We start from the raw sequence: 21145 nt of genomic DNA, 5'->3' as shown, positions 1-21145 counted from the left end.
AATGGAACTGAACAGCTCAGGAAAAGTGAACTTCAATTATTTTTGTGGATTTCACATTGTTTCCTGGGCTTCCCAGACTCCCAGTACAGCAAAGTTATTTCCTCTTGGCAGATGGCTAGACAGAAAGAAGGTAGAGGAATGGATGGAGTGAGGTGGCAGACACTGGCGGGTCTACAGAGGAAGCCAGGCTCCGTCCCCTGGAATATTTGCTCTGGCTTGACTGGCAGCATCGGCAGCCACGCTGGAAAAGCAGTGTGTGTTTGGGAAGGGTGGGGCATCGTGTACATTTTTTTTTAATGCATTTTAATATAAGAAAGGAGCTCAAAAATTGTCACAACTCATCTGCTAATTAGGTGCTTACGCTGGATTAAAAAAACGTTAGAAGCAGTTGTCTTTCCTTTGCAAACGTGTTCAGACCCTGGCAAAGACGTGTGGTGGTCCTTTTCTCTTTCCTCCCCTCTTGTACCCGTTTCTCTCTCCAGCTCTTTCTCTCTCATTTCCACCTTATCTTTCATCACCATATTAACTGGAATGTTTGGGTTTTTTGTGTTTTTTTTTGTAATTCTTCCTTTGCTGAGATGGAAACGGCAGTTTCCACTGGACTAAACACCAGCTTTCCATCTGTGGTAAAATCCTGTCAAGGTAATGTAGAGCTCGAGTACTGACCAGCAGCCTGTGGATGGAAAAAAATCAGGCAATTGATGAATTTAAGGGCATTTCTCAGGAGGTGTGGCAGGCTTGCTTGGAGGTGGGATTTACCTGGGCTCCAAGCCAGGTGCCATAACCTCCACGTGATGCTCCTGTGGTCACTCCCCAACCGGGCCACTTCCTGTCCCCTCCTTCTACTTCCTGTTTCTCTACTTTTAAGGCCTGGCTGGCAGCAGGGTTCATGACCTGTGGTTCATAAAGTGCTGATGTCCACCAGGTGCTGTCTGTGAACTCAGCTCTCTGCTACCACCAGGGTAGGCCTGGGTGTTGAGACCTGACACTGCTGCCTCTCTTGCCCCCACAGGCATCAGATTCACTGAGTCCCAGCCAGGTACAGGGAGGGTGGAACCTCTGCTCACTAGCTAAGGACCCCATGCTGGTGGGCAGGCTGCACGGTGATGAACAGCCCCCCTGATGGCTGAGCACTCAGTGGGGATTAAGCGGAAGACAGGTCTGCCCTGGGGCAAGTTTTCACTCTGGTCAACAGCTGCTTCCACGAAGAGTCATCCTCTCACTCCCTACTCCCTGCTGGGTCTGTGCAGGCAGCAGAGGGTCATTTAAGCAGTTTCGATTCCTTTAATTATGTCATTGATCTCCATTTGATCATGACTTGACGAATTCCAGGTGTTCTGACAAATGTGTAACAGTAGTCCTGCATGCCTTCTAACTCTGCACCAGGCAGTCGTCTGGTAGCCTAGGCAGGAGAGCAAAGGGAGCTAATCCATGAGGGCCCTGCACCTTGACCCCGTCTCCCGAAAATTATCTGAGAGTCCCCACCTCCTCGTCCAGGGATCTGCACCAGCCCCATCAGAGAAAAGCCCAGGTTAGGATATGACGCATGAGAAACTCGTGAAACTCAGATGCCGGCTTGGTTTCAGGCAAATCATCCACCGTTCACTACAAAGCCTTGTGGATGCTTAGGCTGAATCCATATTTACTGTGAACAAATACCTCTGGATAGATTGTTCACCACACTTCAGTCTTTCTTCTGAAGACATGTTGTGTTTTTTGGTTTTGCAATATTAGGGTTTGAACCCAGGCCATTGCTCATGCTAGGCAAGTACTCTACCATTGAGCTACATCATGAAGACATGGTATAAACCTTTTTCAGAAATCAGATTGAGGTAACTAGAGAAGGAGTTAATGCTTGTTTTTCCAAAAAGAGCCCTTAACCCTCCAAGAGGAAGGAATTTCACAGTCACAAGACCATATGCAAATTACCAATGGTGAGCTCACCAGAGCCAGCAATGAGAGTGGAGACTCTGCACATGGATGAGTTGGTCCTTGTTTTGTGTCTAGATCCTGAAACTCCAGACAATTTACAGCTGACCCAATTCCACCCCTGCACAATGTAGTTGTGTTGAGTACCACACTGTGCCACCACAAGCGTGCGATTTTCAAATGTCCACTAATAAAACAAAAACCACCTAATACTTCCATGTTACTGTGTCCTAGGCACTATAGGGCTAGAAAACCATCAACTGCCTCACCCTTAAGAATACTAGCGTGGATTTGGGGAGAATAAACTAGGAGAGATTAAACAACCAAAATTTAAGTAACAATTTCAGGTGTCAGGGAGTAAGGCACTGCTCTCGTCCTGTCCCTGATGCCATGGAGGATGAGATTCTAGGCTTTTGCTCTACAGTTAAAGGGCTGGGGGTCTCTGCAGAAAGGACGAGTCAGGTGAACGGGCACAGAACTCTTTGGAAGGCCACCTACCTCCACCTTCTGCCAGTGCCCTTTCACACAGCAGAAGCTTGGAGGTACAGCTGTATAGTCTGGGAGGGGTCTGGGCTGAGTGGGAGAACTCCCTCCAGCAAACAGTTTGTGAGCGTGTCCAGTGGTGTCCTGGGGAGCGAGAACTGCCCCACCATGGCCCCTGGCTTGTGCCTGGCATCCTTCATATGGTCCCTTGCCTGTCCCATCTGTGCTCCAAAGAAGTCTGCACCACACTGGGCTGGAAGTGGTCCGTAGGAGCCAAGGTCCAGTCCTTCAGCAAGGCCTGGTGCTAGGAGTCCCCAGGGGTGTACATTGTTACACAAAGTCAATTAGAGTGCGTGCGTGCCGGCCCTGTTGATTTGATTTAGGACTAAGGAAAGCTCCAGTAATGTGCAATTACAAGGAACTTAATGGCCCTTTATACTGAATGCAACTTCCATGGCACCTAATATACTTTGATGAATTACTCATTATGTGCAGTGTTGGAATAGCCTCCATAAAGATTAATAATTGGATAATCAATACAAAAATTCAATCTTGGGATTTTTCCACTCCAGGGTCAATATATGCTCCAGATCTTGGGCCATCTCATTGGCCTGCATGTTTCTGATTTTTTTCCTCTGTCTCCTTCCTCTTTTTTTTCCAAGTTAGGAATCTCTGATAGGAACTTTCCCACTTGGATACTGAGCACATATTTCCTCATGCTTTCTGAGTCCTTCTATGCAGATCTGTTCAGAATAAAGAAAACAATAGTTTTGTCGACTCCACAGGTATCAGTGGCTGGGCAAGTTTGCTCTAAAGGTGGCCTCGGTCCAGGGGCTGAGGGGAACACACAAGATCATTGAAGAGTTGTGGCAAGAGCTGTGCCAACACCTGGTGCCACCAGCACAGTGGATCGGCAGGTGGCCTTTCATAAGATAACTGTGAGGGCAGAGGGTGGGCTTGGGCATCCCAGCAGAGGACCTTGGGGAGGCTGCACGGGAAGAAGCACAGGAGAAGTGTCTCCTGCCCAGGCAGGGAGAAGTGGCGCGCAGAGGTGGCAGGGCCTCTGGGAAGGCAGGAGCACTTCCCTTAGAGCTCCGTCCTGGAAATCCTGCCTTTGGCCACAGGTTGTGAGAATGCATTGGTGGCAGTCCAGGGTCACAGCAGGGAGAAGCTGGTGAATTGCTGTTGAGCTGGTGTCCAATCAAGTAGCATGGACTTGGTGCCCACCCTGGAGCCATAGTGAGGCAGCAAGGTCCCAGATGACTAGGGAGGAGGAAGAGAAGCTCAGTCAAGGAGAGGCAGGCTGAGAGGTGTCCACAGCTGTCCCTGAGTCCATAGGGTGTTGGTGGAAGGAACACAAGGAGCTGGGGTGGCCAGGCCTCCTACAGGACGGGGCCTCCTTGGGCAAGGCTGTAGTGCCACAGCTCGGCTGCAAGAGGAGGAAGACCTTGGTGTTGGGGAAGAGAAGAGCAAAGGCGTGGTGCCCATGAGGGTGGGTGGGAAGATAGGAAGATGGCCCCAAGGTGCCCCAGCAACCATTTGGACTTTCTGCTGAGACTGAACCAAAGGCTTTGCTCCGGAAGATTGAAAATTGAAACTATACAAGATCCTTAGGTCCACTTGCCCCTGGCACCTCTCTACCACCTGAAAATTAGGCTAGTTTTCAGTTAGTTTGTAAAAACTCACATCTCTACGTGTTTCTCCCTTACTCTGTACTTCAGTATTATATTAGATTTTCCAGTAGAGCCTACCATGGAGGAAAAGGACTGGTAGGAGCCTGTGGCCATGCACAAGGATCCACAGCTGCCTTCACTGGAGGTTTTCCTTGTGCTTTTGGTTTGTGCTGCCTTTGACTTACCCACCAGCGGAGAAGCTCTCAGAATACTGGGGTCCTGCCCTGTGCTCCTCATGCCCAAGCTGTTGCAGAGCCCATGGACAGGGGTGAGTTGCCCTTTGTCCTCACATTCTGAGTTGCTGTAGTGGGTGTCATAGACCCTGAGCAGGGGGAGGAGCTGACCTCACCTCATGTCAGAGGGTCATGCCTGCCGTACACAGCAGCATGGACTTACACAGCCACTGACTCCACTAAATAAGCTTTGTGCCAAGCCTCTCAGTTCATAGCCTCACAGGAATTTAACCTAAAGGGCGTGGAGTTCATTAACAGTATTTTAATATAGTACTGTAAAAATCACATCACTTGCAACACTGACAATATAGACAAAGATCTCCAGGAGAATTAGTATAACACCTTTCTTAATACCTAAAAAATCCCTGGGCAGCTGTGTCTACTCTCATCAGCGTGGAGCAACTGCATTCAGCTGACCTGTACCCAGCAGGTGATCTCAGGGGACTGTTTCAGATGACAGTGATTCAGGACCAGGGTGGCACTGCCAGTGCCTCAGCCCTTCAGCCAGAATTTCATTCCAGCTCATGCATTCATTTTTTAAAAACCAAGTACAAAATTTCTTCCTCAAGATTTGAATGCTATTTTAAGAGAATCTGAAGGTGAAGAAAGCACGCCCCCCCCCCCGCCCCCCCGCGTTGGGGTATGGACATAATCTGCAGTGGTGAAGCACCAGAGATAAATTCCATGGCAGATTTCACCTGAGATGCTAAAGCTGCTCCTTCCCCTTTTTCTCCTGCTCTCCTCCATCCAGCCCAGGGCTTCTCAGACTAGGATGTGGCTGTGGATCGGCTGGGAGGATGTCAAGGCATTCTGACTCCGTAGGTCTAGTTGGGATCCCAGAGTCTGTGCCCGCTCTAAGCTCCAGGTGATGCACAGTGTAGTCTTTGGGCCACAGGAGGCACAGGGAGACATAAGAATCTGGTAAAGCCGAGTATACCAAGCCTCAGGGTGTGCCTAGGTCTAGGATGCTTGTAGGTGTGGCATGGAGCATCTTTTTCCCTACATAGGGACCAGGGCTTAGTCTCAACAGGGAGCTAATGTGGTGCTCCAGAGCTGGCCAGCTTCTTCCTCCCTGGCTCAGGTGCTTTCTCTGAAGATGGGGCCTTGAATGTGCATGTTTCTGCCATGCACTGGAGCCAGGGGAGTGTGGGTTCCCTCACACCCACCACTAAGGATGACGAAGCACGATCACACCCACTTCACTTACCCCTGCTCCGGGGTTATTGTTAAGATGTTTAAAAACTAAATACCTGTACATCTTTTTCTGAGTGGCTATTTTGTTACATGAGTACAATGCAATGATTGCATCTGACAGAATTGCTGGTAATTCTTGGGTAAGGTGAGGATTTAGTTCAAAGACACACGAAGCAGGTTAAACTTCCTGTAAGCACAGGAGCAGGTGGCCTTGAGCTGTGTCCTTTGCCTGTTTAATGATCGGCGTATTCTAACTGAAGCCCAGCACAGCATCTGCATCTGATGGGGGTGGGGGGTTCAGCAGGTGCCTCCCTGCCTGGACCTGAGTGGGAGTGAGACCCTTGAAGTCTGGCTTCTGTATCGTGATACTGAACGTTTGACCCTCTCTCTCGTTACTCCTCACATCAAACAGCAGTATTTAAACTTGACCTTCTCATTTACTAAATTCTAAGGTGGGAGACTGGCCTTGTTCTTGTCGTTTCCGTCAGGAACTTCAATCTCATGCTGAAGCAGCCAGAGAAGGAATTCTGTGTCTCCATAGAAAAGTGACAGGAGGAAGAAAAACTTAAAACCCGCACTGGGCACTGTTCCTTGGGTCCAGTGATCATCATTTAAAAGGGCTTTTAGATTTTTTTGTCAATTCTGTTAATTCTGTTTGAATGGTAATTTCTTAACTTGGGGAAATATATTTTCTAGTAGTGCAAAAAAGTACTGAAAAATGCCTGTTGGTGGTTTAATGACCCTGGTGAGTAATTGGTGAATGAGAGTTTGGCAGAGATAAAATAGTAGCCAGATAATATGGGCACATTCTCCAGCCTACATCAGATGGGAGACTGGAAGGACAGTCCTGCTCGAACCCCCCGGCCACGTGGCCAGCCCTGCACCCTGCCTCCTTGGAGTCTCCACCGAGCTTGCATGCTCCAGAGTTTTTAAGCTAAATAGGGAAGCAGGCACTTAAGGTAGGAAGATCATTCTGTCCTCACGGCTGACTGACGGTCCCGCCTAACAGCAGAGCGCGTGGGCGCCAGCCCCGCTCCAGATGAGGGTCATGTTTTATTAAAACTGTGACTTGTTGTCACTCAGTCCCTTCGCTGCCCCATTCTCCTCTGCCAAAAATAGCAGCCCCCGTGGCGGTGGCCGATTACGATTAAAAGATAAAAATAAATGAAGGCTGAGACAGGCCCGGGACACAGGGTTAAGACAAGAGCTTACTTTCTAATGAAAGCCAAGAACCTGTGCTATTTCCACTGCTTCCCAGCGCATCTCTGAAAATAAGACTTTGGGGGGCGCTGCAGCTCTGCCTTTTCAGAGCTACACTGGTCACAGTGCACTCAAGGCAAGGTCCCTGCACCCCTAGCCCCGATTCTCTGACATGTTGCTGTGCTCCTGGAGGTGCTAGGGCAGCTGTCAAGTGGACAGCATGGTCACGCAGGCTGCCAGATGGAAGACTGGTAGCAAATCAAAACGTTTACTTGTGAAGGAGGAGATATTTACGGTAGACTTTCTAAGAGGTTGTCTCTTCTCAAGAAATTGAAAACCCACATGAGAGGTAGCTCTGCAGTTTTCTTGGTGCATACAGCTAAGCTGCCTCTTGTCCTGAACCATGTACACTTACAGTGGAACAAAAGCAGTTTCTTCTCTCATTCCCATTTTCTGATCTCTAAGTTTTGGCTTTACTTACAATGTTTTTATGTTTTTAACTCATACCTACCTTATAGTACCTTAAATAAGAACCAAGTAAGTCTCAATGTGTATAGCAAATGGAAAAATTGAAAACTGTATATTCAGCAACTCATTGAAACCATAAAAGAGCGGGTGAATACATCTATCATGCCCCTTTGTAATGAAAGTTACAGCAATGAAAATCTGTATGTTCATTGGGACTTTAAACCACCATCAAATGGCTTCCTGTTCCAAGAGTTATTAAATATTATACAAGTTTAGTACAACAAACATAATTTGGATACTTCTTAAAAGTTGGTCATTTAAGAATAGGATTCAGCTTGAGATATTTCTGCTTCTGCCTGTGTCTACCTAAGTCATTATCCTCTTAGGTTACACTCCTAACTTTAGCTAAAGGTGTATTTTCTCGGAAGGTTAGCAAATGCTTTTTGTAATTATCTTTTAGTTATAGGAATGGGAAAGAATGTCCTTCCTGTTTTGTTTTGCTCTCCAAAAAGTTATTTTGGTTTCTCTTAAAAATAAAAATGTTCTTGATGACTTGAGGTCTGTGAAAAATAGCATTTTTCTGTCCCTCAGAGGAAAGTGAAATAAGCAAGAGCCAGTTGCTTTGTGCTGTGGACTTATTTTTGTACAGCATTGACTGCAGTGATGAGCTTGGCAGGGAGAATCTGTGTGTGTGCAGTGCACAGGCATTGCTGTGGGAAGGCAGCATACACATTCTGTGTGGAGGGAGCCCTGGAGGGCGCATTCAGGTCTGCTTCTGAGAGGGGACAAGGACAGCTCCAAGGAAAGTTCTCCTACAACCAGAAACAAAAACATGACTGTATCTACTGGGGCAGCCAGTTTGCTAAGACCAGCAGGTAAACGCTGTTGGTTTCTGAGATTCATGGCATTACTTTCCTTTATTGGAGCCGGCAGCATGACAGCTGAAGGAGGAAGATACTTTCCAGTGTGTTAATGTAATTAAGCTAACACAACCTGTATCAACAGGAATGTTTTTAAAAATCGACTCAACAGTATCTTTTTTTGGCGAAGTATGGTCCAGTTAAACTTTTTAAATACAAGGATTAAACACTGTATCTGGGTTGACATTGCTGAGCCAGGTTCTCATTCTTTAGCCCTAAATTCAGTTTCTAAGAGAGTAGGACTGAGGCAGGTCTGGATACCATTGAGAAAATGCTGGCCTTGCCTCTCCTGGTTTCACATTCCCCAGGCCTGCGGGGTATTAACCAGCCTCAGACTTGTGCAGATCATACCCTGTTCTCCAACGGGTCCCACCAAGGAAACACAACGGACAGGACCACACTGGTGCGTGGGCAGCAAGGCAGTGGCAGCTCAGTTTTGTCAAACTCTCTTTTTCCATTGTTTTGCCCATCAGCTCTCAAGGCCTTGTCTGATTTGAGGAAAAGACAAAGCTAATATTTGCATTTACCTAAAAAGCCCTACGCAGATGCAGATATTTGTTCTGATAACAAAAGGTTTACATATGCATGGCGGGAAATCTGGAGACTAAAGCACGGCCGCACAAAGAGGCCCTCCTACAAAGTCACCCCGGCACCATTTTGAGCCCTGTGCATGGGCGTTGGGTGTGCGGTTCAGCACTGCTTTGCATTCGCTTTAGACCCTGTGACTTCCACTCAGCTGCTTGGGCTCACTTTTCTCTTTCCGACAACCAGTAAACCGAAAGTTCCCCAGAAAGTGCGAGTGCACTCGTGAGTCTTTCCTGAAGCAGAGTGATCAGAGCACCTGAGGACTTGGCCTGATGGAGTATTTGAAGCACGTTGTTCTGTCTTAGAGACCTGGGAGAGGCTCAGGGCCCCTCTCTGAGCTCGCTCATCCGAGCCCTCCCGTAGCAGGGCCACCACCCCGGCCCTTCCCCCGCGGTGTGAGGTCTGGCTGACCTCATTCTGCCTCCAAAATAAGATCCAGGTAGCATCTACCTACTAAGGGCTGCACGGGACAAGCCCCCCCGTGTCAGTCATCTTGCACACAGCGGGGTCCCAGGGAGTGTCAGGTGAGCTTGCAGGAGGCTGGCCCTGTACCCACAGTGGTGGCAGTGGTCTTCACCCCTGACTTGGGACTCCGGCACAGGAGGAGGCTGTTTCTCCTCCACCGAAGAGTCCGCAGTGCATGGGGCAGAAAAGGATCTTGCCAAACCTCTTCACAGTTGGGGTCCAGGGCACCAGTTGGGAAAGGGAACATACCCAGAGTCCTGCAGGACTCAGGACACAGTGGAAAGACTTGGTACTCCCACCCACTGTCAAAGCTGGACCAGGAGGCCAAGCCAAGGGGTAGGAGTGGGGATTAAGAAAGGTCTCCGAGCCTCCTCCACCAGGAGTTCGCTCCCGAGTCTCAGCAGTGATTTGAATGGCACAGCAGGAAAGTAAGGAGAATTCTGGCCTGAGAAAAGTTGAAAAATCTTTGGGAATTGTTGGCTTCAAAACTATTTGAAAAAGCTTCACCCTGCCTCATCCGACAGATGCTTTTGCAAAATAGAAGGTCAGGTCAGGCTTTAAAACAAACAATGCCTAGGTATTTTCTAGGGTTGTTTCTACCTGTTTTTAAGAGTTGCTCTTCCTCTCAGGGTTCCTTTTTATCTCAGCTGTGATCACCAAACATGCTGGATCTCAGGGACATGCTCGGCTTCAGGATCCCAGGCTGGCCTCTGCGCAGTGTTTCTTTCCTGGTACAACTCAATGTGATACATTGCCACATTATTCAGAATGCCTGCTGTGCCAGGTTTAAACACTGGCATATAAATTGTCCCTTCTCTAGGACCCTTCACTGACAAGATACATGAGATTAACTATCGTGGAGGCACAAGAAATAAGTTGCTGCACAAGTAGGATGGAACGCAGGGTGAGAGACCAAGACAGGGAAACAGAGGGGCCACTTTGATGTGAAATTCAAAAATGGGATTGAAACCAAGAAATTCACTGAGGCATATCAGGCCTGCAGCCTTCCCCCAAAGCCCTGGTCATGCCCGAGTGTTTGAACCTCCCACCATGCCATGGGGATGTTTGAACGAAGCTTTGGAACTGGCATGTCAGCAAATCTCTGATGTCCACCAGTGCCTCTCAAGCGGTGCTTGCTCATCTCGCTATTTGAGGCAAGGGCTGCTGACGTGTCCTGTTGGTTCTGACAAAGCCACAGAAAACAAGCGGCGGTTCAGGCTGCATGTGGTTCCTTTGGTCACTTCCCCGACCCTCACCTTTTAAGAAGACTTCCAGCACGTAAAAGCTAGTACAAGAGAAATGACTTAGAAAATAGCTATTTAGCTCAAATAGGAAAAGACCATTGTTTATGTGTGTGTGTGTGTGTGTGTGTGTGTGTGTGGTAGTGGGTTTGTGGGTGCCTATGTTGGTGTTTTGTTCTAAGAGATGTGTGCCACAGAAAAGTAATAGTACGTGCAACCCTTAACCTGTCCTCACCCCAGAGACACTGAATTTGGAGCACCTGCAGGTGCAAACAGTGAGGACCAGGAACAAGGGAGACCGTGTGCGGGTGGGGTTGGAAGAGAGGGAGTTGGTTGCCCCAAACACCAGAAGCTCTGTGTCTCTGTACCCCAGTCACCTCTCCAGCCCCTGCCTAGCCAACCATCCGAGTCCTTTCAGACCTTCCCTACGGAATTCTTTTTTATTTTTATTATTATTTTAATTCATGTATAACACCCTGGACTTGTCAGAGGGACCACAAGACCACTGCCTGGAAGGGCCAGTGGACACCAGGCTGTCCACACAGGGCTGGGCTACCCACGTTCCATCTCCACCAGGTCTCAGCTTCATCAGCAGCATCTAAAGGACCAGCGACCAACATTCCACTTTCCTGAGCCTTCTGTGGCTTCTCCATTGATAAACAACTGGCCACTGCAATATCTACCTTTACTCCTTCCTGCGAAACCGTTACAAGGACCAAAAATGACACAGAGGAGGGCTGTGACTCCACAAAGGGCTACATGAATGCTGGGCAAATAAGGAGTTTGCTCCTTCCCTAAACTTGACTGGAGATCCTTAGATGCTTTCAAAAACCAACAATTGAGAAATGTGGGGAAGCTTTGCTTAAAAGCTAGGCATTGAAAGGGCAGAGTACACAAAACAACTTTCAGACTCTCACAGCTTCCCTCCTGGTTCACAGTGCTGTCAGTATAGTCGTACAAAACCCCCGGGTGAAACCTGGGGTAGGAGCTGTGGCTGTTTCTCTGCAGCGTGAGGCTTTACTGTCAGCCTTTTTCAAAAGGGCACTCAAAATGAAGAAACCAGGTACGTGACCGTGCATTTGTTGGAGTTAGGACAGACTTCACCTTCCTGGTGACCTACACAGCTCACGTGTGGACAGTCATGAGCGCTCTGTGTTGAAGTACAAAGGACCCCACTAATATTTACAGGAACCGTGAATATGAGTGGAAAGCTCTGCCTGCACTTGGGACTTTTCAGTTTTTATATTTTAAAAAAACCGACTTCCTATTCACTCAATTCCAGGCACGTACATAGAGGTGGGTGGGAGTGTGGGTTTGTGGACGTGAGACCTAGGGACAGCCTGTGTCGACATCCCAGATTATAATAGGGATTCAAGTCACCACACTCAGGCTTCAGAAAAAACCAATAGTTTCCACCTTAGGAGCATTTTAGAGAAAATCAAATATAAGGGAAAAAACCCTTCTTATTAAATTGAATTGTGGTCTAACAGTTTGCCACATCCTGTTGAGGGACATCTGACTAAGTAAGCAGAGGAGAGGTTCCTCTTTCAGGCATGTTGTGAGGGTCACATGTCACCTGCAGTTCAAAACACCTCTATAAAGAGAAGCCTTCATGCTGGTGGAAAAGCTGAATAAGAAGGTGGAAATTATCAGTGGAGAGAAGCCACTGTGTGAACCCGTGGGTGTCACTGACATGGCCATATCAGAGAGAAACCCACCCAGAGGAACCAGCAGAGCCCAGGGCAACGTGGGCTGATAGGGACCCGGAACTGTGACCTCATGGAAGAGAGTGGTGGGGGCAGGAGGGGGAGTCAGAGCCTCAGCCTAGACATCAGCCAGTCATGCTCCTCAGGTGGGACCTTCATTCACTGTGAAATGGGAGCCAAGTGTTCCTCTCAGGGGCGTGGCAGAGCCTATGACTGTGGAACAGAGCGCCTTTTCATGTGTAGATGTGCTTTGTATCGTCCTACTGTCTTCAACAGTGTGGACAGTTTTGTGGGACATCATCATGCAGTTTCATTGTTGCCCATCTTTAGTTTCTCTTAGCTGGTCCCTGCACCCCTTGGTCCCATGGAGAATGTGGGAAGATCCTAGAGGATGTTTGAGCTAGTGTAATGGTTTCTCTGCCTTCCTGTGAAGTTGGAGGCATTGTGATCCCAGCCAGACACAGTGTGGCTAGGACAAGAATGGAATCTACCCACCTAGCACTTCTGCCTCGACCTGTTAGAGGAGAGGACTGGTCCTTCACCTGAAGCCATGTGGCACCAGGTGCTCATTGGCAGGCCTTGGAATCCCCTGGGAACTCAGTGACTTGCCCGTCAGGACCAAGAAAGCAAAGTAGCCTTGTTGTGGCCCACTGCAGCCAGCTGGGGACATGTGGAGCTGGAGACTCGACGAGTCTTTTCCCCAGTCCACTCTGGGCTCTCCCTCGGAGGCTCAGGTGCCTCAGTGGGCAGCAAGGGGAACCCCATATCTCATGTTTCTTCCTCTTTCACCTTTCAAGCAGATATTATTTTCCTGTGGTCTGTAGGATCATGAGTGACTGGAAGATTGTCAGCTGCTTCACTTAATGCCTCTACCCTCTCCTAAGAATCACTATCACCCCTCAGGTCTCTGTACTGTCCCATTAGTATTACTTCTCAGGCCCCTCTCTGCTTGCCTCATTATTATCACCTCTGCCCACCCTCCTATCCATGTCATTATTATTCCTCAGAATTACCTCCCGCCCCATTGTTACATTGGCTCAGGCCTCCCTCTTATGTCATCATTGTTACTCAGACCTCCCTCATTGCCCACAGATTACTCCTCCAGCTGCCCTCAGAGCTCATTATTGTATCATTAGTCTCCCTCCTGCCACATTATTGCCTGTCAGACCTCTCACATCCCATTCTTCTTCTTCTTCTTCAGACCTCCTTCACATCCCGTCATTATTACTCCTCGGAACTCTCTCACACCCTACGACTACTCTTCAGAACTTCCTTCCCTCCTTACCATTGTTACTCCTCAGACCTGTCTGCACTCTTGCTCATTTTGGGGGGTGGGTGGGTACCAGAGATTGAACTCAGGACCTTGCACCTACACGGCAAGTGCAGGGCCACTGGGCTAGGTCCCGGGCCCCACCCTTCACCATTATTACTCCTGGGGCCTTCCTCACACTCCCTCATTATTACTCCTCAGAACTCGCTCACATCCAGTCATTACTCTTCAGAACTTCCTTCCCTCCTCATCGTTACTCCTCAGACCTCTCTTCGCTCCCCCTCAGAACTCCCACCTCTCTTAATCAGTATTACTTTTCGGACCTCCCTCACACCCCATTATTATTACTCCTCAGAGCTCCTTCACATTGCATCATTGTTACTACTGATGCCTCCCTTGTGTCTCCCTCACCGCCTCTCAGACCGCCTCCTCATCTCACCATTATTACCATTCAGACTCCCCGTCTCTTATCGCTTTTACTTCTCAGACCATTACTTTTCAGGCCACCCTTCTGTCATCACTGTTACTCACTTCTCAGGCCTCCCTCCAGTCCCACTATTATTATTCCTCAGTCCTTCTTTACATCTCATTATTATTATACCTCAGGTCTTCCTCCTGCCGCTGTAATCATTAGTACTCTTCAGCCCTCTGTCCACCCCTCAATCACTGTTGGAATAGATTTCTGGTCTGTTGCTCAAGACTCCCTGAGATTCGAATGAGCCCTATAACCCTAGCTGTCTTAGTGTAGTGCATTTGAACATTCTCTCACTTCTCCTTGTGTGAGACTAATTCAAAAGTACCCAGAGCCTGTGAACTTTCTTCTTGTCCTGAGTAGGTAGCTTATTTCCCCATTTTGGCCCCTACATCTTTCCAGGCCTGCCTGCCCACCCGCTTAGGTGAGGGTCACTGGCCCAGGAGCTTAGGGCTGGGTGTTTGTCCAGACTCTGTCCCGCCGTGGGAATCTGATCTGGGGAACAGGCATCCAGATCTGTCCTAGACCCCAAGCTTAGGGCCTGAGGTAGATGGGTGGGATGCCCCCACAGCACCTTGTCACTGTCAAGGACACCAGAGACAAAGGGTGAGGTTGTTACTGTTATAACTTGTGTCTCCACCTCCTCACCAAAGGAGTACTAAGCCATCCATACCCTTCTCTTTGGTAATGAGAAATCCTAATTGCAGACAAGCTTTTGTTTTCCTAAGAAAATACCTTAAAAAGAATCTGGAGGTTCGTGATTTTTCTTTGTCAAATGTTCTTTGATGTGACAATGATGAGGCAAAATATAAATCAGACATGCGGCTCTTTACAAAAAAGGCTCAACAAGTTGAGGAGACAGAAGAGCTGAGCAGCTCTAGTTCTGGGCACCCTGGGCACCCTGCCTCAGCTGGATGAGCCAAGCACAGCACAGCACAATGCCCAGGGCAGGAGAAGGATGAGAAAGGCCCTGTGGCTTTCAGGCAGGGACACGTGCTGTACCAAAGAGATGGCTTCTGCCCTCGCTGGTGCCTGCTGCCCAGAGCTTCCCAGAGCTGTGCAGTGGCCCTGCACCTGTCTGCCGAGTGTCATGGAAAGTGCCAGTAGCTATGGAACTGCCCATGAGCACTCCAGGGACAAGTTGGGTCCTGAATGCTGGTCCTGGACCAGCCATGAGCACCTGGACCATGTTATTTCCTCATTAGTGGCTTCAAAGAGTCACAGGGCAGGAGGGAGCCTGCCTTCGTTCTGGTATTTTCTGTCTTGAAGGCCAGGACCCTCTTCTAAGTGTGGCTGGCATCCTTTGCTCAAGGATCAAGCCCAGATTCCCTCAGAGGGGCCCTCGAATGACGGCCACCTGTGGGGAGCCAGCCTGAAAGCCAGCTGGCTGCTTCTGTCTTTGTTAGTGAGCTTGGCTCCTGGGAGAGCAGCCCAGGATGGCACTGGCAGGGCCAGTCAGGACAGTGGTGGTTGGGCTGGGACTGTGGGGAGCCTCACCCTGCATGGGGTCTCCTGCCAGGCAGCCCCTCTGGGCAAGCCCATGTTTTGTTTGTGTCCAGGGTTCCTTCTGTTATCAGTTCCCATGACACAATTCCTGGTTCTCCCATCTACGTTTATTATTGTTATTCTTAAAAATAGTTGGGGGGGGGTGTTGAAAGGGAGTTTAGGGAGGGAGCAGGGTGATGAAATGCACACCCACTGATGGCTCCAGGAAGCCGCCCTAGACGCCAGGCCTTGGAGGCGCACACGCTTTTATCTGGGTGCAGGCACTCCAGCCCATGGCAAAGGGAAGCCTGGGCAGTTCCGTGACGTCAGTGCAGGCTTCCCCCCTCCCAGCTCTGCTAGGAAAGTGGGACTTGGTGACAGCCCGCCTGGTGGCATTTCCTATCACAGTGCAGATCGGGTGGTCACAGTGGGAGGTGGGGTGGAGAGGGGATGCTGTGCGGCTCAGTGATGGCCTTTGCCAGCTCTTCTTTGTTTCCTGTCCATCTGCCAGAAATCACACATTGATAGTGACCATCATGGTGGATGCTGTGCCTTGACCATCTACGGGGAAACAAAATGAAGGAAAAGCCCCAAAGGGAGGCATTGGGTACATGTGGGGACCCTTCTTTCAGCTGCTGGGCAAGGTCCTGTCCTCGAGAGACCATGTGTGTCAATGTGTGTTTTGTAAACCCAGGAAATGTCATGTGTTGACTCCTGCCCTAGAGAGGTCCACTCAGCATCTGAGCGCCTGATGCCTCTCCCCTGCATGGGCACCATTGAATCTCAGGGTTTCTTGCCACCATGCTGGTCGACCAGAGTGAAGCTAAGTGCAGGAGCTCAGGACCTTCATGGCCATGGAGGAAACGAGAGAGAAGTGCCGGTTCTTTTGGGAGATGCCTCATCACAGCTGAGCATAACTGATTAGAAGCATGGCTGATGGCATTTCCTTGTTGTCTACGTCTAAGTTTGCTGCAGAGTGCTGCTTGCCTAATGCTTTCTCTCCTCTCATTTTCTTGCAGTAAATGAAATCATACGCAATGATCTCTCCAGCACAAACCCCCACTCCTAGGTGGCAACGTTGAAGCTGGCAGAAGCTGTGTGGAATTGGCTCAGTGGGGACAGCTAAGCCTCAGCAAGTGAGACTTGTGATGAAATGAACTGAACACACATCTGGTACCACTCAGAACTTCCAACAGACTGAACGCTAGGAGCTGAAGACTACATGGACATAGAAGAAGCCCTCTAACAAGAAAAGAGGGAGGCAGGCCACCACATCTCCTGAAGGAAAAGCCATCTCAAGAAAGCAGAAGGGTGGGTGAGGCCAGGGATGGCCCTCACAAGTAGGGCCTGGCATGCAAGCGAGCCCTAGCCTAACTGTCCCGCACCTTGGATCTCAGTACTGGAAGAAGTGCCTTACTTACTCAGACTGCCGCGTCAGGGCATCGTGGACTTGAACGTTGGATTTACCACCACAAGAGTATTTGTAGAAGCAAAAGCTATAAAAACATTTCATTATGAGGCTTTATCTGTTGTATAAATTAAGAGAATTCTGGCAAGCTAGGACTTGTGAGAGAAACCTAGTATGACTTCCTACTTATTTCATCTTTTCCTGGGCTGTACTATACAATTCTGTTGCCTTATCCAGTGCATTTTAGAGATCCTCCAATCTGCCATCTCAGCTCTCTCATACTATATTCCCTCCTCTGTGTGCATAAAACCATAAGATTATTAATAGTAGCATGCTAGGAATTTTTATTTTTAATCTTGCTTCGAACATAGCACAAGGAAGTTAAATAGCACAAGTAGGGTACTGGACAAAAAGGAAACCTGTCTGTCACAGGATAGATCTTGCATTTGCATGTGTGTACATATATAAGCATATGTTTATGTATCAGTAGTACGTGACAGAGACAGTGATGATCAGTCTGTGCCCAGTGGGGCTTCCATGCTAGCAATAACCAGTATCCACTTTGGAGAATGCACCTGAGTCTAGCCTTGGCTTCCATCGACTTCCCATTGAGTCTGTAACCCCACACAGACAGGCAGCATTTTCTCTTCTCATGCAGTTACAGAGCACTTTAGATTGTGTAGAGGTGCATTCAAATGCCCGTAGTTTAACACATAGCAAAATTGGGAAGTGATTGTAAATAACATTACAACAGGAGTGTAATATATTTGTTTAATTATAGGATTATTATTTCACAGAAGCCTTATAGCTAACTCTCTGCTTCATCTAAGAAAACAATTACCAAAAACAATGTTTTCAGATGCAGCTACTGTATATGTAGTATGTTGTCAGATTAGTTCCTGTTAACAGATAGGTTAGTGTAGGCTTTCCTGCTGCGTTTTGTATAATTAACTGCTTATTACACACTATTACTAGTAATGACCTATTGTTTCATATAACCAAAAAGCATGGTTTAATTAAAACCTGTTTAACCTAACACAGTAATTGTGCCTTAGGAGTTAACGCCCCCTTATGGAACATGCCTGAATTGCACCTCGGGTGGAGGTTGTAAGCTACAGTCATGGACAGGAAGAATCATCTTTATTCGTCTGTACGACTATGTCTTACCTTTTTCTAACTCACAGAAAGAAACAAAAATCTGAAAGCCATATCTGAGCGTTTGGACGCGACTGTGAAGAGCTGATGTGCGACCGCGTTGTACGTACGCTCCTGCCCGACCGACCATGGCCCTCTCACCTGCAGCCCAGATTTTTGCCCTGTGTTAACCCTCATAGAGTTGCATGAACCATTTCTGAGTAGACTATCATATGAAAGGAAGCGTTTGATCTTTGTGTCAGCTGTCTTTGTAGTCAGAAAATGGATCCAATAAAGCAGTATTTTTTTTTTTTTTTTTTTGCTGGACAGTCTTAGCCTACAAGTAATATTCATTACTTGTATGGAAAATCCTACTTTGTTCTTCATTGCACATACATTAGATGGTCTGTAAGAAGTGTTTCATGCTGATAAAGCTGGATGTTCATGCAATCATTTAAATGCAGAAAGAAGTGTGTTTTGCTGTAGAGTTGTCGTTTTTCCTGATGTGTTTAAAGGAAAACCTGTCTGAAATAAGTGGATCTGTGGTATAGTTCTCAGGTACTCTAAACAAAACATTTCAAGACTGTTCATCCAGGCCAAGTGGAGAAGAAACTTTTACTTATGCCAGATATTTTTGCTCGAGAAATATCCTGGGCGAGGCTTGGACCACACACACACTCCCATGTGATTTGCCTATCAGTTCAGCAAGTGCATGTTTGTGCTAACTGCTGTGTTCCATGCCACCTCCTGCCTTTGCTTCTCTAAGCTACTCTTCTCTCCCCCACCCTAATTTTCTCCTTCAAACTTGTCTGGGAAGTAGAATCAAGCCATTCGCTGACCAAACGTGAATCCTGGGTCTCTCTGAAACAATATTTCACCTTCAGGGCATTATAAAATGCTAAACTCTCAGTCTTCTTTGCTAAGAGATTAACAAATTAGTGAAAGTACTAGAGAAATCACCCTCACCTAAAGCAGTGCGAGAACTTCCTACCTTGGTAATTCTAGAGTAAGCCCTACAACAAGGCCACTGGGAAAGTGACAGAGGAGGGCTTGAGAGATGGGGGTATCCCCATATTTAGAATCTCTGACCTCTCATGAATGGTGAGGCCCCCCAGTCGGTGATGTTGGACAGGAGGCCAAAGGCTTGTGGTTTACAGAAAGCTTAGAAGCTCCCATCCCCTCACTCTACGGGGAGCTGGGCTTTGGGGATAGTAGCTTGTGCTAGGCAGGAGTTCAGTGGAAGCTATGTCTCCTAAAATGAGTTTTGTAAATCCCTATTTCATCCAATTTCAACAACAGAATTTTAAATACCTTATTTATTAGTTTTTGTGCCTTTTGGGTTGATTTTGAGTAATATTACTACATAAGCCATGGGTCCCTTTCTAGCAGGGGCTTTTGCCCAGCAGGAGGAACCCATCACAGTAGTCACGTGAGCATGAGAAGTAACCTACATCCCCCTGGGAGGCTTGATGGAGCACAGGGGCTCTCACAGCATCTGTCCTTGGGGACCAAAATCACGCTGGAGCCTCCAGGAAAGACAAGTCTTCTTAGGTTTGTTTTTCATGAGAAAAGCAGGAAGCAATGACATTTAGGGTAAATCTACATCTGCTTCATTGCTCTGAGACCGAGCAGGATGGAAAACTTATGTGATAAACGTCAGATTTCTCCTCATAACCAAGTGAGGCCTTAGTAAAAAGTCAAATGTTTGAAGATCACATCGGCCACCTGAGAGCTCGTTACCGGGGCAAGCCTACCTGATACCCCTCCCATCCCCACCTATCCAGCAGTGCTCCTGTCACTAGGCTGGTTCAGAGACCCTGCAAGAGATGCTCCTGCTGGCTCTGCCACACTCCTGGGTAGGAGCTGTGTCAGAGCAGCCTCCCTCAAAACACAAAGCAAGTGCTTTAAAACGTGTTCCCTGTTGCAGTAAGTAAACTGAATATGAGAGTGTGTGGATGAGAGAGAGGAGATCTAAAGGGAGGAAGCCAACAGCAAGATGAAGCTGAGGTAAAAGGACCTCGAATAGAGAAGTCCTCGATCTGTTTTTCTTCTTCTCTTCCCCCTCCTCTTATCTTGCCACCTCCTCCTCTTCTTCCTTTCTTTTCTTTCTTTTTTTTTTTTTTTTTGGTACCAGGGATTGAACTCAGGACCTTGCACTTTCAAGGCAGGGTGTGGCACCACTAAGCTAAATCCCCAGCCCCTCTTTTTTTTTTTTAAGAAAAGTGAAAATCACAAGATCAAATTACCATTTTAAAGCATACAGTTCACTGGTACTTTTTACATTTACAAAGCTGTGTAGCCACCACCTCTGTCTAGTTCCAAACTATTTCCATCACCCCGAAAGAAAAGCCCACACCACCTTCTTCTCCCCCTCCCCCTGAGAGCCACTGCTTAACTCTGTCAGTGTGGATCTGCCCACTCACTTCACAGGACCAGAATCCCTGACGCATGGAACTGTGTGGCTGGCTCCTTGCACTCTGCGTTCTCCTGAGGCCTGTCCCTGGAGCGGCATGTGTTGGGACTTTGTCCCTTTGTCGGGCCAAATTGCCCTCCATTGTGGACACACTTGGACTGTTTACTGCTCACCGACCGACAGACACCCACGGCGAGTATCCTCTGAGCACTTCTGTGCTGGCATTTTTCAAGTCCCTGTTTTCAGCCCTTTGGGTGAATGCCCAGGCCTGGAGCACCTAGTTGTGTGGCAACTAAGTGTAACTTTCTTTTTAAGAGACTGTTCTCTCTGCTCAGCCTTTAAATGATCCATGCCTGAGACAGACCCCAGCTCACTAACCTAATTTGGAATCACATATGTGAAGCACATCATATTTATAATTCTTTATGCCAAAAAAATTAAGTTAGGTCTAAGATGACTAACTGTTCACTTGCACCAAGGCAGAAAGCAGACCCCCTGGCATCCGCCTGTGATGGCTCCCAGCAGAACCAGTTCGTCTTGGGTTTCTGCTGGGAAGCAGGGACCTTAAATTCGTATGTGTTTGAGCCATTCAGATGGGGCCGGCCAGAGCCCGCAGTGACACTCCCTGTACTTCACACACACACTGATGCAGCAGAGAGAGGCATCTTGGTAAAGGTGAAGACCTTCAGCATGGTGGAAAAGCAGCCACTGAGTGAAGGTGCTGCAGCTTAGGGAGAGGTGCCCTAGCCTCCCGGTTGTGCAAACAGAGCTGCTTGTTGTGTGACCAGAGCAGCTGCTGTCTTCCCTTGGCCTTTGGTCTCTGACCAACAGATTTCCAGAATGGGTCCCATCCTCCCAACAGGAGA

General features: G+C 48.1%; 1 protein-coding gene and 1 long non-coding RNA gene across 7 annotated transcripts in view; one reads left to right on the top strand and one right to left on the bottom strand.

Annotated features, from left to right (window-relative positions):
• Nucleotides 1-4451, bottom strand: part of LOC106010824 (uncharacterized) — a 53401-nt gene extending 48950 nt beyond the window's left edge. For 3 of the 4 annotated variants that reach the window (XR_015442009.1, XR_015442010.1, XR_015442011.1), the window contains exons 1-2: nt 4271-4451; nt 3525-3675 (exon numbers count right to left, since the gene is read on the bottom strand). This is a non-coding gene — a long non-coding RNA (uncharacterized LOC106010824). The remainder of the gene's footprint in view (nt 1-3524; nt 3676-4270) is intronic. The other variant, XR_015442012.1, reaches the window with a different exon arrangement.
• Nfatc1 (nuclear factor of activated T cells 1) overlaps nt 1-18325 on the top strand; it is a 117430-nt gene extending 99105 nt beyond the window's left edge. For all 3 annotated transcript variants that reach the window (XM_004861916.3, XM_004861918.4, XM_004861917.3), the window contains exon 10: nt 16344-18325. In XM_004861916.3, coding sequence (XP_004861973.1) covers nt 16344-16393 — 50 coding nt within the window. In that variant the 3' untranslated portion in view covers nt 16394-18325. The remainder of the gene's footprint in view (nt 1-16343) is intronic.
• Nucleotides 18326-21145: the final 2820 nt, after the last annotated feature.

Source organism: Heterocephalus glaber, unplaced genomic scaffold (genome assembly GCF_053883595.1).
Source record: "Heterocephalus glaber isolate CG9 unplaced genomic scaffold, H.glaber_assembly_v1.0 deba00000331, whole genome shotgun sequence".
Classification (NCBI taxonomy): domain Eukaryota; kingdom Metazoa; phylum Chordata; class Mammalia; order Rodentia; family Bathyergidae; genus Heterocephalus; species Heterocephalus glaber.
The sequence above is the reverse complement of the archived record's forward strand: the minus strand, read 5'-3'. Positions and strand labels throughout refer to the sequence as shown.